The sequence below is a fragment of the Sciurus vulgaris genome, assembly GCF_902686455.1.
Source record: "Sciurus vulgaris genome assembly, chromosome: 7".
NCBI lineage: Eukaryota > Metazoa > Chordata > Mammalia > Rodentia > Sciuridae > Sciurus > Sciurus vulgaris.
The window spans coordinates 73,909,534-73,930,792 of NC_136467.1; the positions used below are offsets into that span (position 1 = coordinate 73,909,534).

The following is a 21,259-nucleotide window of genomic DNA, read 5'->3' on the forward strand; positions in this document are numbered from 1 at the left end:
TGCATATTTTTGGCACCTTTGTCGAGTATTAGAAAATTGTATTTATTTGGGTTTGTGTCCATGTCCTCTATTCTGTACCATTGATCTACCTGTCTATTTTGGTACCAATACCATGCCGTTTTTGTTACTATTGCTTTGTAGTAGAGTTGAAGATCTGGTATTGCCATACCCCTGCTTCGCTCTTTCTACTGAGGATTGCTTTAGCTATTCTGGGTTTTTTATTCTTCCAGATGCATTTCATAATTGCTTGCTCTATTTCTGTAAGGTACATCATTGGGATTTTAATTGGAATTGCATGGAATCTGTATAGCACTTTAGGTAGTATGGCCATTTTGACAATATTAATTGTTCCTATCCAAGAACATGGGAGATCTTTCCATCTTCTAAGGTTTTCTTTAATTTCCTTCTTTAGTGTTCTGTAGTTCTCATTGTAGAGGTCTTTCACCTCTTTTGTGAGATTGATTCCCAAGTTTTTTTTTTTTTTTTTTTTTTTTTTTTTGAGACTATTGTGAATGGGGTAGTTTTCCTAATTTCTCTTTCTGAAGATTCATCACTTATGTATACAAATGCATTGGATTTATGAGCATTGATCTTGTAACCTGCTACTTTACTGAATTCACTTATGAGTTCTAAAAGTTTTCTGGTGGAATTTCCAGGTTCCTCTAAATATATAATCATGTCATCAGCAAACAGGGATAGTTTGAGTTCTTCTTTTCCAATTCGTATCCCTTTAATTTCTTTGGTTTGTCTAATTGCTCTGGCTAGAGTTTCAAGGACGATGTTGAATAGAAGTGATGAAAGAGGGCATCCCTGCCTTGTTCCAGATTTTAGGGGGAATGCTTTCAGTTTTTCACCATTTAGAATGATATTGGCCATGGGCTTAGCGTAGGAATGTTAAGGAATGTTCCCACTACCCCAATTTTTTCTAGTGTTTTGAGCATGAAGGGGTGCTGTATTATATCGAAGACTTTTTCTGCATCTTTTAAAATAATCATGTGATTCTTAACTTTAAGTCTGTTGATATGGTGAATGACATTTATTGATTTCCGGATGTTGAACCAACCTTGCATCCCTGGGATGAAACCCATTTGATCGTGGTGTACTATCTTTTTAATATATTTTAGTATGTGATTTGCTAAAATTTTGTTGAGAATTTTTGTGTTGATGTTCATTAAGGATATTGGTTTGAAATTTTCTTTCCTCGATGTGTCTCTGCCTGGTTTAGGTATCAGGGTGATGTTGGCTTCATAGAATGAGTTTGGGAGGGTTCCCTCCTCTTCTATTTTATGGAATACTTTGAGGAGTATTGGAATGAGCTCTTCTTTAAAGGTTTTGTAGAACTCGGCTGAGAACCCATCTGGTCCCAGACTTTTCTTTGTTGGTAGGCTTTTGATGACCTCTTCTATTTCATTGCTTGAAATTGATTTATTTAAGTTGTGTATATCCTCCTGGTTCATTTTAGGTAATTCATATGTTTCTAGAAACTTGTTGATGTCTTTGAGGTTTTCTGTTTTGTTGGAGTATAGATTTTCAAAATAGCTTCTAATTATGTTTTGTATTTCACTCGTGTCTGTAGTGGTATTCCTTGTTCATTCCGAATTTTAGTAATTTGAGTTTTCTCCCTCTTTCTCTTTGTTAGTGTGGCTAAGGGTTTATCAATTTTGTTTATTTTTTCAAAGAACCAACTCTTTATTTTGTTAATTTTTCCGATTGTTTCTTTTGTTTCAATTGCGTTGATTTCGGCTCTGATTTTAACTATTTCCTGTCTTCTACTACTTTTGGTGTTGGTCTGCTCTTCTTTTTCTAGGGCTTTGAGCTGTAGTGTTAAGTCGTTTATTTGTTGATTTCCACTTCTTTTGTTGAATGGGCTCCATGAAATAAATCTTCCTCTAAGTACTGCTTTCATAGTGTCCCAGAGATTTTGATATGATGTGTCTTTGTTCTTGTTTACTTCTAAGAATTTTTTTATTTCCCTCCTGATGTCTTCTGTTATCCATTCATCATATAATAGCGTATTATTTAATCTCCAGGTATTGGAGAAGTTTCTGTTTTTTATTCTGTCATTTATTTCTAATTTCAATCCATTAAGATCTAATAGAATACAAGGTAGTATCTCTATCTTCTTGTATTTGCTAACAGTAGCTCTGTGGCATAAAATATGGTCTATTTTAGAGAAAGATCCATGTGCTGCTGAGAAGAAAGTGTATTCGTTCTTTGTTGGATGGTATATTCTATATATGTCCGTTAAGTCTAAATTGTTGATTGTGTTATTGCGATCTGTGGTTTCTTTATTCAATTTTTGTTTGGAAGATCTATCCAGTGGTGAGAGAGGTGTGTTAAAATCGCCTAGTATTATTGTGTTGTGGTCTATTTGATTTCTGGAATTGCGAATGATTTGTTTGATGTACATGGATGAGCCATTGTTCAGGGTATAGATATTTATGATTGTTAGGTCTTGCTGTTTTATGCTTCCCTTAAGCAGTATGTAATGTCCTTCTTTATCCCTTCTGACTCGTTTTGGCTTGAAGTCCACATTATCTGAAATGATCAGCCCTTTTTCTTATATTTCCAGACAGAGTCTTATGTTGCTGAGGCTGGCCTTGAGCTTTTGATTCTCCTTGCCTCAGCCTCCAGAGTTGCTGGGCTTAAAGGCATGTTCCACTCCCTGGCTTAATCCATGTCTTTTGAGGAGTTTAACCCATTTATATTTAAAGTGATTACTGATGCAAAAGATTTACTGTTACTGTTTTATTGTTTGTTTTCTGCATGTCTTCTAACCTTTGTAGTCTTTTCTAGCTGCCTTTGTGTTTTGGTGAATTTTTTGGTAGTGGCATGTTTTGATTTTGTGTGTGTGTGTGTGTGTGTGTGTGTGTGTACTGTAGAAGTTTTCTTTTTGCACTTGGATTTAATATGTCAAAGACATACAGTTTGTTTGAAACTGATAAATTTCATTTGAATACAAAATCTCTACTCCTATACAGTTCTACCACTTCTAGTTTGTTATCCATGCAGTTATTTATTTGTTTGTTATGGGAGGAGGAGATTGAATCCAGAACTTCTGCCAGTGAGCTCCATCCTCAGTTCGTTTCTGGGGTTTTGTTTTCCTTTGATTAGTCTGTGTTTCCCTGCTTTGCAGGCCTTGAGGTTTTTTGTTGTTGCTATGACTTGGGAATTTGGAAAAACAACTGCTTTTCAGTTTTTTACAGACTAGACGTAGGGGAAGATGTTCATTGATCAGCCCAACTAAAGCTCCTCGGATCACTCATCTCTCTTGAGTATATAAATAAACAAGCTTGTGTGACTCATTTTGTACCAGTATTTCTTATGGAGTCTCTTAGAATTTCTCGTGGAAGAATATAGCTGTGCGGAAAACATTTTTAGTACGTTGAAGGCCCAGCATCTTTACCATGGCCTCCCAAACTTTATATAATCTGGTCCTTGCCCTCCTCTTTAGCACCCCATTCCTGTCAACATTTTTCTGTTTGCACTATCACACCAGGAAGTTTCCTGAAGATGTCTTATTGAACGTCTGTGTATGTATGATACTAAATATTGAACCCAGTGGTATGTACCACTGAGCTACATCGCAGCCCTTTCTATATTTTATTTTGAGAAAAGATCTTGCTAAGTTGCCCACACTAGCCTTGAGTTGTGATATTCCTGCCTCAGACTCCTGAATAGCTGGGATTACAGGCAATCACCCCTGTGCTTGACTTTTTGAATTCCGTTTCATCTTAGTGGAATGTCCTTTTTCTTCATGCTCTCACAGGTTCTCTTTGTTCTTTAAGAAGCAATGGAAACATCTATTCTCCATTTCCCCAGGTTCAATTGAACTCTTTTTTTCTTTGTGCCTCTTATTTCTCTAAGTGCTCTCTGTTTTACTGGATGGAAGGCTCCTCAAGAAAAGTATCTCTTTGGTTTTGAATCTTCAGGTATTAACACGATGTCTGGCTCATAGTGGCAGTTTAATAAATGTTGGAAATTAGTACATTCTTAGTGTTAAATACTTTTTGATAAGTCCCTCTGCTTAATCAGTTTAGGTTTTTGTGTCCTCTGAACCAGCTATCCCATGCCATGGTTGTATGGTTCCTAAACTTAGCATTCCCCCCACCCCCATAGTCTTAGCCCGTTAAAAGTTATGTTATGCTCTGCGGTTCTGTCTCAGAGTAGAGATTTGTAGTTGAATATTTCCATCAGCCAATGAAAATACTCTTTTTTCTGAAGGTTTGCCCTGAGGTATTTCAAAGACACTTCCCCAGTCTTTCAAAGACTCTTCCTAGAGAGTTCAGATGCTAATCCAGTTCGCTACGGGCGCAGGCGGATGAAGCTCCGTGACTTAATGGAAGCAGCCTACAAGTTTCTGCAGCATGAGCAGTCTGTGTTCCGGGAACTCTGGGACTGGAGTGTGTGTGTCCCCCTCCTAAGAAGTCATGACACTTTGGTCCGTTGGTGAGTAGATGGATTTTTCCTGTGCTTATACTGTGAGGGAGGGAAAGGAAACCATGTTCAATTTGTTGTTTTTGTACATGTGGCTTTTGAGATTTTACTCCCCTTCCTTCATCATGTGTCACTTCAGAAAAAAATGAGGTGATGAGTGGAGTTCTGCCTTTTTCATGCTTTTATCAAGTGTATCCGTGACTCATTTGTATTTTCTGCTCTTAAACAGCACACATTATTTTCTGGTGTTCAGTTGACTAGTCATTTTCTTCCCCCTCAATCAACTGTAGATCACTTGTACTTATATATACTTCCTTTTCCTCCAGGTACACAGCCAACTGTCTTGCCTTGGTCACGTATATGAATGAAGAGCACAAGTTATCATTCCTTAAGAAAATTTTTAATAGTGATGAATTAATCCACTTCAGGTTGAGGTGAGCACAGGCTTTCTTGGAAGACTTATTGTCACTTCCCTGTGCAATAACATAATTGACGAGAGTCTTCCTTCAGGTTATTAGAAGAGGCCCAGTTGCAGGACTTGGAGAAGGCCTTGGTTTTGGCCAATCCAGAAGCCTCCCTTTGGCATAAGAATAAGGAGCTGCAGTACCTACAGGGACACCTTATTTCAGCTGACCTCTCCTCCAGGGTGACAGCAGTATGTGGTGTGGTACTGCCCAGGCATCCTCTAGCCTCTGGAGAGCAGGTATGTTGGTGTTAGTAGGGTGTGTGCTCCCTTACCCTTCTTAAGTGCTGAGTATGCTCCTTCCTTGCTTGGGCTCTTATGAATCAGGTATGAACCAAGTTGCTGCTCCAGTTTTAAAAGTGGTCAAGGGGAAAATTAAAAGAAAGAAAGTGGCGGGGGCTAGGGCTGGGGCTCAGTGACAGGGCACATGCCTAGCACATATGAGGCCCTGGGTTTGATCCTCAGCACCACATAAAAATAAAGTAAAATAAAGACATGCTGTCCATCTACAACTAAAATAATTTTAAAAAATTAATAAAGAAAAGAAAGGGAAAAAAAAGAGGGATGGGTATATAGCTCAGTGATAGAGTGCTTCCCTACCTAGTATTGTGCAAGGACTTGGGTTCAGTTCCTAGCACTAAAAAAACAAAAAACCGAAAAGAAAAACTTAAGCAAAATTCTTCCACATATCTTGTAGCCTTACTACAGAAATTGTATGAAGTTGAGTAGCACATGTTGTGATCCTATATATATGAAATACAAAGGCAGAATGACTTGGAGAACCTTGGACTGCAAAGACTGCACAGATAGAGCTAGATGTAGAGATAATTCCCATCCTCATTTCTATCATAAAATTCTTTGCCCATTGTGTGGGAGGCCAGTAAGTGTTGTGTGTCTTCTCTGTTGCCTATGAAATAACCTTTGTCCAAGAATGTGGCTCAATATCACCTTAGTGGGGTAAATCAGAAATGTAGAATCATTGGGAAAAGTCAGTTTTTCCCTAGCAGTCTTCAGTCATCACTTTGGTGGTCACATCTCCCACTTTCTTCTTGGAAACAAGTCTTGAGTCCTTTAAACTATCAGTTTGTTTCTGATAAATAGCATTACAAAGAAAGCAAGGGACTGGGCTCCTGGCTTAGTGGCACTGGTTTCTATGTTCAGCACTACATAAAATGAATAAAATAAAATAAAGGTATTGTGTCCATCTGTAACTAAAAAAAATTTTTTTAAAAGTGAAGAAAGAGGGGAAAAGTATACATATAGGAAAGCGAACATGTCATATATTTTTTTATTAATTGAATGTATCTGTATGACCAGCACTAAGAAACCTGCACCTCCAGGTTTTTGTGCAACTTTTTCTAGAATTAGAATTTTAGAACTGTGTCATCTTGTGACTGAAATTCTACATACCTAGTAAACATATTGTTTGCTTTTTGTTATGGAAAATGCCAAATGTGTTCCAAAGTAGAAAGAATGGTGTAATGAATCCTTAAATACCTTTCACCCACCTTATATAGTTATTTGTTCATGATCAGTGTTTTCTTTATATTTCTGCAAAATTTTGCAATATTATTCCATTCTAAAAATTTTAATATATATCTCTAAAAGAAATATTTAATCCTAACACTTATTATACCTTAAAAGAAATTCTAACAATTATAATATTCTCTTGGTATCCATATTTCCCCAACGTATGCATTGTTTTTTGAGGGAAGGGGGTCCAACCCATGCTGAGCACACACTCTACCACCATCTGCATCCCCGGTCCCTGCATTCTTAATGTTAGATATGAAGTTCTAGAATTTGGGGAGAGGAAGAAAATAAATACAAACCCAGCAGTGAGAGATAATGTTTGCTGTGCCCTTTCCCTCATGCGTCAATATTTTTAGCTTCCTAATCTTTGAGAGACATTTTCTTAAATTCGCTAAAAATTTCTGCTTTCATATTCCACACATACTCCTTCTCCAAAAATCATAAGAAAAAAGGTCAGATTCCTACTTTGTATAATATACTCATTATAGTTCTGTTACAACTAATTTATTAGCCAGAGTTTATGTAAGGTCAGTGGAAAAGCATTGTTTTAGAAATTAACTTGTTTCCTTAGGGAGAAGTACTCTTAATTGACATGCCTTTTGTATCTTGTTGCCCCCTTAGGCTAATAATAGGAGTTCTTCAAGAGAACAGGAGCTGGCCCTTAGATCTTATGCGCTGGTTAAGTCTGTCTGCAAAAATCTTCAGACCCTGGCTTTGGCAGTGGCTTCTCAGAATGCTGTGTTGTTGGAAGGACCAATAGGATGTGGCAAAACTTCTTTAGTTGAACATTTAGCTGCAATGACAGATAGAAGAAAGCCTCCTCAGCTTCTCAAAGTCCAGCTTGGAGATCAGACTGACAGTAAGGTGATTACTGGCAAGCATTGGTGGTTTGGTATTTTTGTAACTGTTAGCATTTGAGTATTGTTTTTGCTAAGGGAATATAAAAAATGGTTAATACTCTTGCTCTTGACTGTTGGGGCAATCTGTGGAAACTTCAGGTGACAACTTGTCCCTATGGAATGATTAACAGAATTAATCAAAGAAAGTAGTCTTGGTATCTTAGGTGTGTGGTTTTGCTAATTACTTTATCCTCTTCTGCAGATGCTGTTGGGGATGTACCGCTGCACAGATGTCCCTGGAGAGTTTGTGTGGCAGCCTGGCACCCTGACACAGGCAGCCACAAAAGGCCACTGGATTCTTCTAGAGGATATTGACTATGCCCCCTTAGATGTGGTATGTCGACTTGCTAAATCATTGCCTCCTAACAGCTCTTCTGTTTTTGAAGTCATTTTGTTAAGCTTTACTGGAGTTGATTTCAACAAAAATGGTGTTTGATTTTTTAAAAAATGGTATTTTCTTAAGAAACCCAGAGCTACAGCTGACTTCTACCAATGAGAATTTAAAAAATAAACTTGAAATATAAATAAGATTAGTTTAGAAGTACCTGTTGATTTTGCCCTTTTTTGAGTGCCCGCCTTCCTGGACAATTTTTTTCAGATATCACATTATCTAGAAATTCATTAAACCTGTGAATTTTGGAATTAGAACAAAGAAAGTAGATAATATGAGAGATATTCCATCCAGGCCATGATGGAGCCTAGGGATCTGACCCTGTCCCACACCTAAGAACATTTTTTTGTTGCCCAAGTCCAGATTAAAGATCAAACTGACAGTTTCTATCTGGTCTTCCTTTTGCAGTACTTAATAAACATCAGGAAATTCTTACACTTTGAGTTTCATTTTGTAAGATCATTTTCTTAGTAATACATTTGTTTCCATAAGATTTGTGGTTTAATCAGTTTTGAACTTAATTATCTTTATAGGGAAGTTATATTTACTTAACATACATGGATCCCTTTATTGCTTTGTTATTTCTAGAACTTCTCAACTTATAGTTGACCAGGTTACCTTGTGTGTGCATGTGCATGCAATTGTAAATCAGTGGTTTCTTTTTCAGATCTCAGTCACAGTAGTTGTAATGCTAGCTTTGATGTCCTGCCATCAGTTCTAGCATTTGTGCAATGCTCTAATGTTAGTCTTTTGGGATATGCATTTATAACATCTGACATACATACAATCTTCAAACTGATTAAATTAGTCTTTTTCCCCTTGTAGCAGGGATTAAACCCAGGGGCGCACTGCCACTGAGCTACATCCTGACCCTTTTCCTTTTTATTTTTGAAACAGAGTCTTGCTAAGTTGCCGAGGCCTGTGATCCTCCTGCCTTGGCCTCCTGCATAACTGGGATTATAAACATGCACCGCCATGCAAGCTAGATTTCTTTTCAGTTACCATTGTAGAAGTTAATATACTGAATAGTCTTAATATGTGGACATTATCCTGTACCAAAGTAATAGCTCTGTTTTCTCTGAGTTGCTGGATTATATGCTTTGCAAATATAAAAAAATTATTGACATACTCTGCCAAGTTTACTGGAGACAAAGAGAGCTTTTTTAACACTAGTGACAGCTAATTACAAAGTAAACACTGAAGCATGTTAACAAAATTACAGGTTGGAAAAACTGTTAAGGAAAAAAAGAAAACAAAGCACATCTCTTCCCTAAAGAAAAAAAAAGAAAAACCCACAAAACTGTCGGATGGTTAGGCTTAGGTTTTTTATTTGTTTTTCTTAACAGTGTTGAGATCCAACCTAGGGTCTCACACTTGCTAGGCAAGCATTCTGCTACTGATGATGTACATCCACAGTTTCATTCAATGCATTAATTTTAAGTTACCTTTTACAGATCTCATTTAGGATGATTTTCTTTAGTTTCAAGGTGTGGAATACCCTGGAATTTCCCCTATATTTTTTTGTGCTTCCCTTTCAGCTTCTAGCTATGTATGAAATAATTTTGCTAAGAAAAGTTAATACCTGATAATTTAGAACTCGCTTCCTTGGCCCTCTGCTATTCTCACTGTTTTTCTTTACAAACTTCACCTGTAAACTCATTACTCCTAGATTTATATGTCTAAGTATCTTGCTTTAAAAACAAAAACAGACAAACAAACAAAAAACTCTTCATGGGTTGCATGTGGTGGCGCATACCTGTTGTCCTAATCACTTAGGAGGCTGAGGCAGGAGGATCAGTTGAGGCCAGTCTGGGCAATATAATGAAACCCTATCTCAATAAAAAAAAGGAAAAACTTCTACTCCACTGCCCCATAGCCAGGGTAAGTTCAAGATTTCCAAATTGATACTTGTCTGCTCTTTCTCAAAAAATCTTTTTCTGCCCTGCAGTTACTTAGCCAGAACCTAGATGCTTCTTTTCTCATTTAATTTCCAGATCCCTTATTACCTTCTCTTCCTCCTAGTCCACTTCCTTCCTGTCCACTGCCTTAGCACTGAGCTTCTTATTTTATTTACCTGTCTAGCATGCCTTTGTTACATGAATAGTGTCTTTTCTCTGAGTAGCCCTTATTTCCTCCAGGTTGATCTCTTTCAGTTTATATTTCAAGTTTTTTTTTTTTTTTTTTTTTTTTTTTTTAATAAAAGTTTTTTCTCAGCCTAAAATCTTGTTGATACCGCTTTTTGTCATGAAAAAGCTCAGTCTTAGCTCCGCATAGAAGTCTTTTTATTGCCTATATCTGAACTTTACATCTTTCTCTGGCTCCATTTGCACATTCTTTCCCAACCGTAAGAGAATTTTCTTATGCCATTTCTTTCCCACCAAATGTAGCTATTCTTCTCATACTGAGCAAATATGAATACTTTGGGATCAGCTTCATTGCCCTGCTTCTAAATCACTTCATTTCTATTCAGAGCCACCGTCTCTCTTCACATGTCACATGTCATCATGCTGTGTGATGGTTTGCATGTCTCTTCATTTCCCATCAGATTTTAGGATTTGAAGTCTTAATACTGTTTGTATCCTTTTGTCTGGTCCACAGTAGGCAGTCAGTGAATGTTGCATGAATGAAGTGTTACGCTGGAATGTAGGTAACTTAGACATTCCCACCTGCATTTGATCTCAGATTGCACTGTGGAAACTGGAGCTTCTTCTAAAGATGTGTTCATCATTTGGATTGTTCTGGTTTTTGTTACTTCTGTCTTAATGGCTCTTTATCAGTGTAGTTTATAACTTAGGTTTCAGTGCTGATCCCTCTTTTGGAGAATGGAGAACTCTTGATTCCTGGCCGAGGGGACTGTCTGAAAGTGGCTCCTGGATTTCAGTTTTTTGCAACCAGGAGGTATGTGTCATTAACCTTTGTTAACTCCACAGCCTCTTCATCATACGTCTGCATGCTGATTCCAGAAGCCCTGGTATAGTTATCTGGACCTGGTTAAGCAGGGTTAATTAGAAATGATAACAGATCCAACTTTCTCACTCCTGATTATACTTAGTGAAGATAATCAATTTATAAAATGAACTGTTTTTTCACTTAAAAATGGTAGTTTTAAACATTTTATCTTGTTTTCAGAAATAATCAGAGGTGAGATTATTGTCTAATAGTCCTGAGTTTGAGTCTTGACACTGACATTTAGTACCCATATATATCTTATATACAGTATGAGTATGTTGGGACTAATCATTCCTTTTTCAAATGATGTGACTTGCATTAATGACCTGTCACAGGGTAAATACCCAATTAATGGCTAGCCATGATGATGATGATGATGATGAAGATGATATGTAGATTTCAAGCAATTAAAAAATTTAATTAGACCTCTACAATGAAAACTACAGAACACTAAAAAAAGAAATTGAAGAAGACCTTGGAAGATGGAAAGACCACCCAGCTCCTGGATAGGCAGAATTAATATTGTCAAAATGGCCATACTACCAAAAGCATTATACAAATTTAATGCAATTTCTATTAAAATCCCAGTGACATTCTTCATAGAACTAGATAAAGGAATCATGAAATTCATTTGGAAAAATAAGAGATCGAGAATAGCCAAAACATTCCTTAGCAAGAAAAGTGAAGTAGGAGGCATCAAAATACCATACCTCAAACTGTACTACAGAGCTACAGTAATAAAAGAAACATGGTATTGACACCAAAACAGACACATAGACCAATGGTACAGAATAGACAACACAGACAAACCCATATAAATACAGGTATCTCATACTAGATAGAGAGTTAGAGAATACCTTGCTAAGTAAGCCAAACCCAAAAAACCAAAGGCCAAAAACATTCACTGGATAAAAGATAGCCTATTCAACAAATGGTGCTGGGAAAAATGAAACGCATCATGTAACAAAATGAAATTAAACCTTTCTCTCTCACCCTGCATGAAACTCAACTCACAGTGGATCTGAGACTTAGGCACTAGAGCAGAGACACTGTGACTACTAGAAGAAAAAGTAAGCCCAAATACTCACCATGTCGGCCTAGGATCTGACTTTCTTAACAAGACCCCTAAAGTGCAAGAAGTTAAATCAAGAATCAGTAAATGGAATGAACTCTAACTAAAAAGTTTCTTAGCAAAAAGAAACAATCAATAATGTGAAGAGAGATTGGGAGAGAACCTTTACTGCATGCACCTCAGATAAAGCATTAATCTCAAGGATATATAAAGCTCTCAAAAAACTTAACACCAAAAAAACCCCCAGATAACCCAATCTGTAAATGGGCTAAGGAACTGAGCAGACAGTTCACAGAAGAAGATATACAATTGATCAACAAATATATGAAAAATGTTCAACATCTCTAGCAATTAGAGAAATGCAAATGAAAACTACTTTAAGATTTCATCTCACTTCAATAATAGCAGTTATCAAGAATGCAAGCAACAATAGGTGTTGGTGAGGATGTGGGGGAAAAGGTATACTCATACATTGCTGGCGGGAATGCAAAATGGTGCAACCATTATGGAAAGCAGTATGGAGATTTCCTCAGAAAACTTGGAATGGACTATCCCACTCCTTGGTTTATACCCAAAGGACTTAAAACCAACATATTACAGTGACATAGCCATATCAATATTTATTAGCAGCTCAATTCACAATAACTAGATTGTGGAACCAATCTAGGTGCCCTTCAACAGATGAATGGATAAAGAAAATGTAATATGTATATACATAATGGAATATTACTCAGCTTTAAAGAAGAATGAAATTATTGCATTTGTTGGTAAATGGATGGAGTTAGAGAATATCATGCTAAGCGAAGTAAGCCAAACCCAAAAAACCAAAGCCCAAATGTTTTCTCTGATATATAGATGCGAATACACATTAAGCAGGGCGGGGGAATAAAGAAGAATAGAGTTATTAGGTAGAAGGGAGTGAAGGGAGGAAAGGGGTATGGAGATAGGAATGATAGTAGAGTGAAACAGACATTATTGCCTCATGTACATATATGACTCCAGTATGTATAATCAGAAAAATGAGAGATTACACTCATTTATGTATGAGCTAACAAAATGTATAAATGCATTCTATTGTGATGTATAACAAATTAGAACAAATTAAAAAATTTATTTGAACATAGGATAAAAAAAAAAAGTAGAACAGATTTAGTATGTTTTTATCTACATTTTAAAATACCAAGAAGGCAGCAGTTTCTTTTTTTATGCTAATCTACTTCTGCTTCTGCAAGGTCTTAAAATACCCACAATTGAAACTAACATGTTGTGTATTTCATGGTTACATTAGTGTTTACCTCAGTAAAGATTGACAGATTAGATTGACTACTAGATGGAGTATGGTTCTCAAAAAGCACCTTGCCAGACTCTGCTACCTTTTTCTTTTTCTCATGGTACTGGGGAAAAATCTAGAGTTTTGAGCATGGTAGGCATCTAAACTGCACCCAGCCAATCTTATTGGGGTTGTTGTGTTGCTTTTTTTGTGTGTGTGTGTGTGTGTGTGTGTGTGTGTGTGTGTGTGTGTGTGTGTGTTTATATATATATGGTACCTGGGATTGATCCCCAGCCCCATTTGTTTATTTATTTATTCATTCATGGATACATGGTCTCATGAAGTTGCTTAGGGCTGTGCTAAGTTGTAAGTTGCTGGGGCTGGCTTCGAACTTGTGATCCTCCTGCCTCAGCCTCTCAAGTTGCTAGGATTTCAGGTATACCCCACCATGCTTAGACCCTCTTGCTTTTAATATACCTTTGTTTAAATTACACACATAGCGAAGTTTTTCCTAGAAAGTCCTGGGACATCATGGGAAGATGTCAGGCAACCTAGATATCAGACAGATTTAAATTCAGCTTTTAGCCCTGTCATTTATAGTTGTGATTCGTGAGCAAGGGATTATTACTGTTTTTCCGTATACGTTAGAAGAAAATAAAAGCAACCTCCCTTCAGGAGAGGAGTTGTGAGGATCAAATGGCTGATGTGCAAGCATGTAGTTTGTTCAGAGGGTATGTTGAATATATAATCCTTCTCTTCTTTATCTTTTGGGAAAATTTTTATAACTTTCAAGTATGGTAGTTTCTGGTAATAAGCAGTAACTTATTGTTAATGTTTTTCTGAAGGTGTTTATGTTATGTTTTTCTGAAGGTGTTTATGCTTTAAGGATGAACAGGTCACTGAGATCAAAGCACTTACCTCATGAATTCATTTGCAGTGATTTGAAAATAACTTAAAGCTCTATCATTCCTTCTTAAGAAAAGAGTCAAATATGGGTCAACTGTTAGCCTTTCATTGGTCAGCAGAGTACTATCTAGCACTAGGAGGGATTATGAGTATTTATTCATGTGAGGTAATGTCCAGCAAGTAATAATTGTCCCCCCACCATCTTCTGTTTTACTTTCCATGAATTTAGTTAATTAACTCAGTAGGCATCAGAGGGTCTGAAAATATTAAATGAAAAATTCTAGCACTAAACAATTTATAAATTTTAAATAACTTTTATTATGGAATTTGTAATTGCTCTATTCTTTTGATCATTGTTATTAATCTTCTTACTGTGAATAATTTGGGAATTAAATTTTATCATAGGTATATGAATATAGGAAAAAACAGAGTGTTTAATACTGACCATGGCTTTAGGCATCCACAGTTGGTCTTGGAATATATGCCCTGCAGATAGGCTAGATATACTGGAATTCATGATTAACATTCAGAATTATGTGTGACACTTTTTTATTTTGGAATATAGACTCTTGACTTGTGGAAGCAATTGGTATCGACCACTAAATAGTCATGCCACCTTGCTAGACAAATATTGGATCAAAATTCACCTGGATAATATGGATAAGAAAGAATTGAACGAGGTATGTGGTATTAGAAAATATAAATTTTTTTTGACTTTTTATTATGAAAGTTCCCAACTTACATGAAAACAGTATGTGTTTGTATAGGTCAGGCATCCCTTATCTAAAAATCTGAATCCCAGAATGCTTTACAATTTGGAACCTTTGGACACTGACATGATGCCACAAGTGAAAAATGTCATACCTGACCTCATGTTGTTGAGTGGTAGTTAAAATGCAGGTACACTAAAGATACTGCATAAAATTACTTTAAGGTGTGTATGAAGCATGAGAATTTGTGTTTAGACTTGGGTCCTCTCTCCAAAAATACCTTGTTAGTATATGCAAATATTCCAGAATCTAAAAAAAAAAAAAAAAAAAAACTGAAATCTACAACATTTCTGGTTCCAAGCATTTTGAATAAGGGTCATTTGGCCTATTTGACCTGTATGATGAAACACCAAAGCAGTTATCAACCTAAATTTAACACTATATGTGCTAACATTTTTACTCTATTTGCTTTATGGATTATTTTTTCTTGACTGATACATTTGAAAGTAAATCTCCTAACATTTTACCCCTAAATTCAGCATGAATTTCTAAAACTGTAAATATATAACCATAATGACATCATTATACCCAGTGACCTGAACAGTAATTTCTCCATATTATTTAATTCTTAGACCATTAGGTCATATTTAAATTTTCCCCGCAAGATTTTTTTGTTAAGTGTTTGTAACTAATGTCTTTCACAATCAAGAACTTAGCACACTTTTTGTTTTGGGCATCAGTAAGAATTGAGGTGAATTATTTTATGGGTTTTGTGCATTGATTCAGTTTGTAGGATTGCTGGTTATCCCAGATCATTAAGAGGTACTCCTTACTTTATAATGCTCACCTCCCGTCTCTCCTGTACCCACCTCCTCACTTGAAAGCTTCCTGTTTCCCAACATTTCATCATGAAGAGTAGAATAAAGCATTATCACTGGTCATTCAGGTATAGAAAGGATGTTTTGCTTTTTCTTGGTGTTAGTTTATAGATAAATAGAAGAAAACGTTTTCAGACAACCTTTTTTTGTTGGTGGTGCTGGAGATTGAACCCAGAACCTATGGTAGGCAAGTGCTCTGCCATTGTTAATCACCCACAATCTCAAATATTTCTCCCCAGCATTTTAGGTGTTTATTAGCAGAGGGGTTCTCAGGATATCTACTTCCCCATATTACTAAGGAAAGGTTGATCATCATTCGAATCTCTAAGAAGCCTTTCCTTGGCAATGTGATTTTTCTCAGCATACAGTCTGTTTTGTAGTCATGACTTTCATATCTCTCTAGATTTCTGGTCTCATCTAGATTTCTCTAGATGTCTGTCTGATGTACCCTCCCTACCCAATTATAAGCTCCTCCAATAACTCACTCACTTTTTTGTCCTCAGTATTTAGCAAGCCCTTGACACATAGTAGTGCTGTGTTTGTTGTATGCTCTGTTATAATGCAGCTCTTTCTTTTATGGGTGTATTCATTCATTCACTTAAGTCTTTAATATCCTGCTTTCTCTGGTCCCTGTACCAGTAGCAGCTTGTGACCTCTGACAGTCTCACTTCCTCCTGAAACCTTCATGGGTCTCCAAAGTAGTGCTGACTGTGTTGTCTTTTATGCTGCAAATTTGATTCTTTGCACATCTGCTTCTCCAGCCAGCAGAAGCAGGACTCCTTGAGGGTGGACTCCATCCCTTATTTTAATTTTCCACCCTTGGAATAGTGTCTGATTAAAAAAAAATAATAGATACTTAATAAATGCTTATTAAAGGAAAGAACTTCCACAATATCAAATTGATAATAGAACTGTTTATATAAGATTACTTCTTCAGTGTGATATTATGTTTCATTTTTGACATTTATTGTAATAATAAAAGGTTTTGGGGGGCTATGGAATGCAAGTACATAAAAATCCTTTTTATTCCAAACCTTTTTCCAAACAGCCAAGCCTTTGCTTAAGTGTTAAACTTCATAAAGTTGTCTTTTGTTGTTATTGTTTCTTTCTTTTTTTTTTTCTTTTGTGCTATATCCCCAGACTCTGACCAAGTTTTTTTTTTTTTTCTAAGTAAAATTAGCTCCTTTTTATTTTTTTTTCTGATTATAATACAATCATATAAAGGATTTACTTCTTGGCATTAAAAATGGAATGAACTGAGCCACTGATGATACATGCAGTAATACCTACATGAATCTCAAAATCATGCTAAGTAAGAGAAACCAAATTACAGACTACATCCTGTATGATTCCATGTACATAGTATTTGAGAGACAAAACCATAGGGATGGGAATCTGATGCATTATTTTTAGGAGTAGGATTCGTAGAAGGGATTGGTTATAAGGGGTAAAAGGAAACTTTTTGTTTGGGAAGTGATAGAACTTATCTATATTTTGTAATGTTGGTTACATAATTATATGTATTTGTAAAAATTCTACACATAACAGAAGGAATCTGTGTATGAACCATAACCTAAGGTATGAAAATAAAATATGACTTTTTTTAAAAATTTTTTTTTAGTTGTCAGTGGACCTTTATTTAATTTATTTATTTGTGTATGGTGCTGAGAATCAAACCCAAAGCCTCACATGTGCCAGACAAGTGCTGTACCATTGAACCACAACCCCAGCCCAATATAAAAATTTTTTATGCCCAAATATATGATAAATTTTGTAAATTTTCCCTCCATAAACAAAAATATATATTCTATATTTGAAAAATACTTGAAACTGAAATTGCTGATTTCATTAATCTCTTCTATTTTTTATTTTTTTACTACATTTGAAATTTATATTGTCAATGTTTATTGTAAAATTCTTTAGTAAAAAACACAAAGAGCTAGGCATTAGTGGTGCACACCTATAATCCCACCTACTCAGGAAGCAGAAGTAGAAGGATTGCAGGTTTGAGGTCAGCCTGGGCAATTTAGCAAGATCCTGTCTTAAAGTAAAATTGAAAGAAAGGGATTGGGTATGTCCCTCAGTGATAAATTGCTTGCCTAGCATGCTTGAGGCCCTAGGTTCCATCTCTAGTACTGCCAAATAAATGTTTGCGTGTGTGTGTATATGAAGAAATAAAATCTATAATATCTACCTCATGATATGACATATATTCACATGAAATGACATTGTTAGGCCTTCAGTTCTATATCCTTTGTAAATATGTGGATATTACATATACAAATTGAATTCACAATGTTCTTCTCAAGCTAATTTAAATGTATTGGTTGGCTAGTATTTCAAATGTATAATTAGTTCCCTGCCTTCTCAAACAGACTTGACTGTTTCATATCAACATAAATTCTTGGAGCTAATATTATAAATACCAAATATAATGCTACAGTAAATACTCAGTACCTATTGAAGTGAGTAGTAGGACAAGATCTTCTGCATTATGAATTCTCTCTTTTAAATTCCATTACTTTTTATCAGCACGCAGCGTTATTGTCTTTCATTGTGGCTGGCTTTTTCTGTTTCCTCATAGCTGCTTCTAATTTACTTTTGACTGAGAAATTATGTAATGACCCTTACTAGAATTATTTGGAACCACAGTAAATAGTTCTTGAAGAATTCTTTATTAAGTAAATTCCTTGGATACTTTTTTTTGGGGGGGTGGCATTGTTTGGCATTAATATATTGTTCTGTCACTGAACTACATCCCCAGCCTACATGATATGTTTTGGTTGCTTGGAGAGCCTTTTACCATCCAACTTCAACCCTGAAAGCTGTGTTATAGTGGTGAGACTGCCAGATAACTGAGTTTGAAGTAGGAAAAAAAGTCATGGCATGTGAGTAGGGTGTGCAGGTGGGACCAGGGGAAGGTGAGGGTTTAAATTTTTATGCTTGGTAAAGATGACAAATTTCATAGAGAAATCTGCTTTTTGGTTGACTAATGTCAACAGTGTATGTGCACATTTTATTTTATTTTTATTTTTGTGGTACTAGGAATTAAACCTAAGGCTTTAGTCATGCTAGGTAAGTACTCTACCTCTGAGTCCTATGTGTACTATTGTTTATTTATTTTTTGGTACTGGGGATGGAACCCAGAGGCACTTTATCACAGACCTGTGTCCCCCAGATCTTTTATAATTTTTTGTTTTGAGTCAGGGTCTCATTAAGATGGTTAGGACCTTACTAAGTTGCTGAGGCTTTAAATTGAGATTCTGCCTCACCTTCCCGAGTCTCAGGGATTAAAAATATGCATCACTGCACCCAGCCCTATGTGTACTTTTAAAAAGTACTATGCTTCCTGCTAAATTTTCTTTCCTTTTTCCCTCCCTCTGTCAGGTTCTTCAGAGCAGATATCCCAGCCTGTTAGAAGCTGCTAATCACCTGCTTGACATTTATATTGAGCTTACTGGAGAAAAACATCACTCTTCAAGTGATAATTATATTGGAGGTGAACAGGCAGCTGAGGAAGTTTCAGAAGCCAGAAGAGAAAACAAAAGACCTATCCTTGAGGGAAGAGAATTGTCTCTAAGGTACTGGACTTGACACTTCCTTGAGTTGACTTTTCTTTTCAAGTTGATATTTTTAAAACCACTTCCCCCAGAAGTTCTTACCAAATGGAACTAAGTGGTTATGAATGACATTGAGTTTGAAAATTAAATTTCTGGGTTGCTTCATGAGGTCAGATCTTTTTCAGATCTATAGGTACTCTTGGGAAGACCTGATAAATATATTATTTTTACCTTTAAAAAATAACTTTTAAGAACAAACTTGACAATAGCTATTAACATAACTCTTTAACTGATTTCTTTTGCTGACATGTGGGACCTTAAATTAGCTGCCTTGGATTTTTCTCCATATGATGAGTTCTACACCTCAGCTCTCCTCTCTCGGTGTTGGACTTGCCACTTTGAGGAGTGGGAGTTAGGAATGGACAACTTCGCTCATTTTAATTAGAGTTAGTTGCTTCCTTCCTTTATTCTTATCTGGATGGATGGGAGAAAATGAGTGATAGGTCACATCCTAATAGGGATAAGGTCTCACCTCTCATACTTTTTTCTCTACATTAGAAGAGAAAAATGGGACTCAGTTGTCAGGTGTCCTTAAACTTAAGTGGGCTAAATAAACTGATGTCTCTGGTCTATGATCTTTTATTTCTTAGCCTTTTTTTTTTTTTTTTAAGGGATCTACTGAATTGGTGTAATAGGATTGCTCATACCTTTGACAGTTCGTCTTCATCGGCATCGTTAAATATTTTTCAAGAGGTAAGATAAAGTCTTCCTGTTGGTTGTCTCCTTGTTCTCCTCTATACAGCTATTGATTTTCATTCTGTCTCTTGATTGCTGTCAGAGTTTCTTTGGTTTGGCATGGTTCATTATCCTTAGCTAGTTAAAAGTGAAACTAAAATTGCTTTAACAATAATTGAGGACTCAGAAGTAGAGGGCTTTCTACCATGCTAGCCCTGGGGCTAATCCCCAGCACTGCTAACAAAACAGAAAACTTAGTTGGGCACAATAAATGTTTCGTAATTTTTAAGACAACTTGTTACTAATTTTAAAAGAAGAATGGTTTGAGATAGTGAAATTAAAAGGTGAAATGAAAAGTAAACTCCTAAGTAATGGTAAGGTGATGTGGTAAAATGTGAAGTGTTTCTAAGATATGTATTATGTATATTGCATAATTTCTCAAGTTGTTCGGATAAATTTTGTGTTCATCTGGTTCTTCCACTTGCCTCAGTGGGAGTTTTTATCTTTAGTACAGGGGAAAATGTGAGAATTACAAAGTATAACTGTGGTTAAAAAAATATATGTTTTGTTAGAGGGAAGACCTATTGAAGTGTACCTCTACCAGATTCCATAAGAACAAAGCAGGATTTATTCCCTCCTGCTTAAGAATAAAAATGATGCTGCCTATCTGTGGGCTCTCATAACATTGACCAATTTTGATTTTACTGGTTTCTGACAGCTGGGATTGAGGATGAGAACAGCAACCCAATTTGACTTAGACTGTCTTTTTGTAAGTAGTGAAGTTTTTTTGAATAGAAGGAAAACTCCTTTAGAGTTACCCTCAAGCCACACTGAACCCTGAAATGCTGTGTGGCAGTCTGTTCTTATCGTTCGTTTTCCAGTGAATTCTCCATTTTTCTACATTTTTCATTCTTACAAATAACTGTTTTATACTTTTCTAATAAATTGAGGCATTGGTAGGATTCATCTTATTTATTTTCTATTGTCAAATGTTATGGTGTGCCTGTATAAAGCCACTTCATTAATTGTTTGCAGTGGACCACACAGTTCCAGCTACTTGGGAGACTGAGACAGGAAAATCTCTTGGACCCAGGAGTTTGGGACCAGCCTGGGCAACATAGTGAGAACCCATCTCTTTAAAAAACAAACAAACAAACAAACAAAAAACACACACACACAAAACTACATTATTGAGATATGTTCTGCAAAAAGTATATACTTCAATTTTCTGTTATTCCTATATCCTCCTTTCTCCATCCCCCAGGAGGGGTAATCTACCTTGTCTTTATAGATTTGATAATTCTGGGCTGTTCATATAAATAGAACCATACAATATGTATCCTTTTGTATCTAACTTTGCTTGGCATATTTTCATGCTTAATCTATATCTTACCTTGAAGAATCAGTGCTTCATTCTTTAAGGTGTAATACTCTGTTGTATTCATATAGCATTCCG

General features: G+C 36.1%; 1 protein-coding gene across 1 annotated transcript in view; it reads left to right on the forward strand.

The window, feature by feature from the left end:
• Nucleotides 1-21,259, forward strand: part of MDN1 (midasin AAA ATPase 1) — a 166,378-nt gene that overhangs the window by 21,824 nt on the left and 123,295 nt on the right. The window contains exons 3-11 of the mRNA XM_079146702.1: nt 4,225-4,449; nt 4,764-4,871; nt 4,948-5,140; nt 7,055-7,297; nt 7,535-7,666; nt 10,518-10,621; nt 14,486-14,600; nt 18,896-19,089; nt 19,740-19,821. Of these exons, the coding sequence (XP_079002828.1) occupies nt 4,225-4,449; nt 4,764-4,871; nt 4,948-5,140; nt 7,055-7,297; nt 7,535-7,666; nt 10,518-10,621; nt 14,486-14,600; nt 18,896-19,089; nt 19,740-19,821 (1,396 nt within the window). The remainder of the gene's footprint in view (nt 1-4,224; nt 4,450-4,763; nt 4,872-4,947; nt 5,141-7,054; nt 7,298-7,534; nt 7,667-10,517; nt 10,622-14,485; nt 14,601-18,895; nt 19,090-19,739; nt 19,822-21,259) is intronic.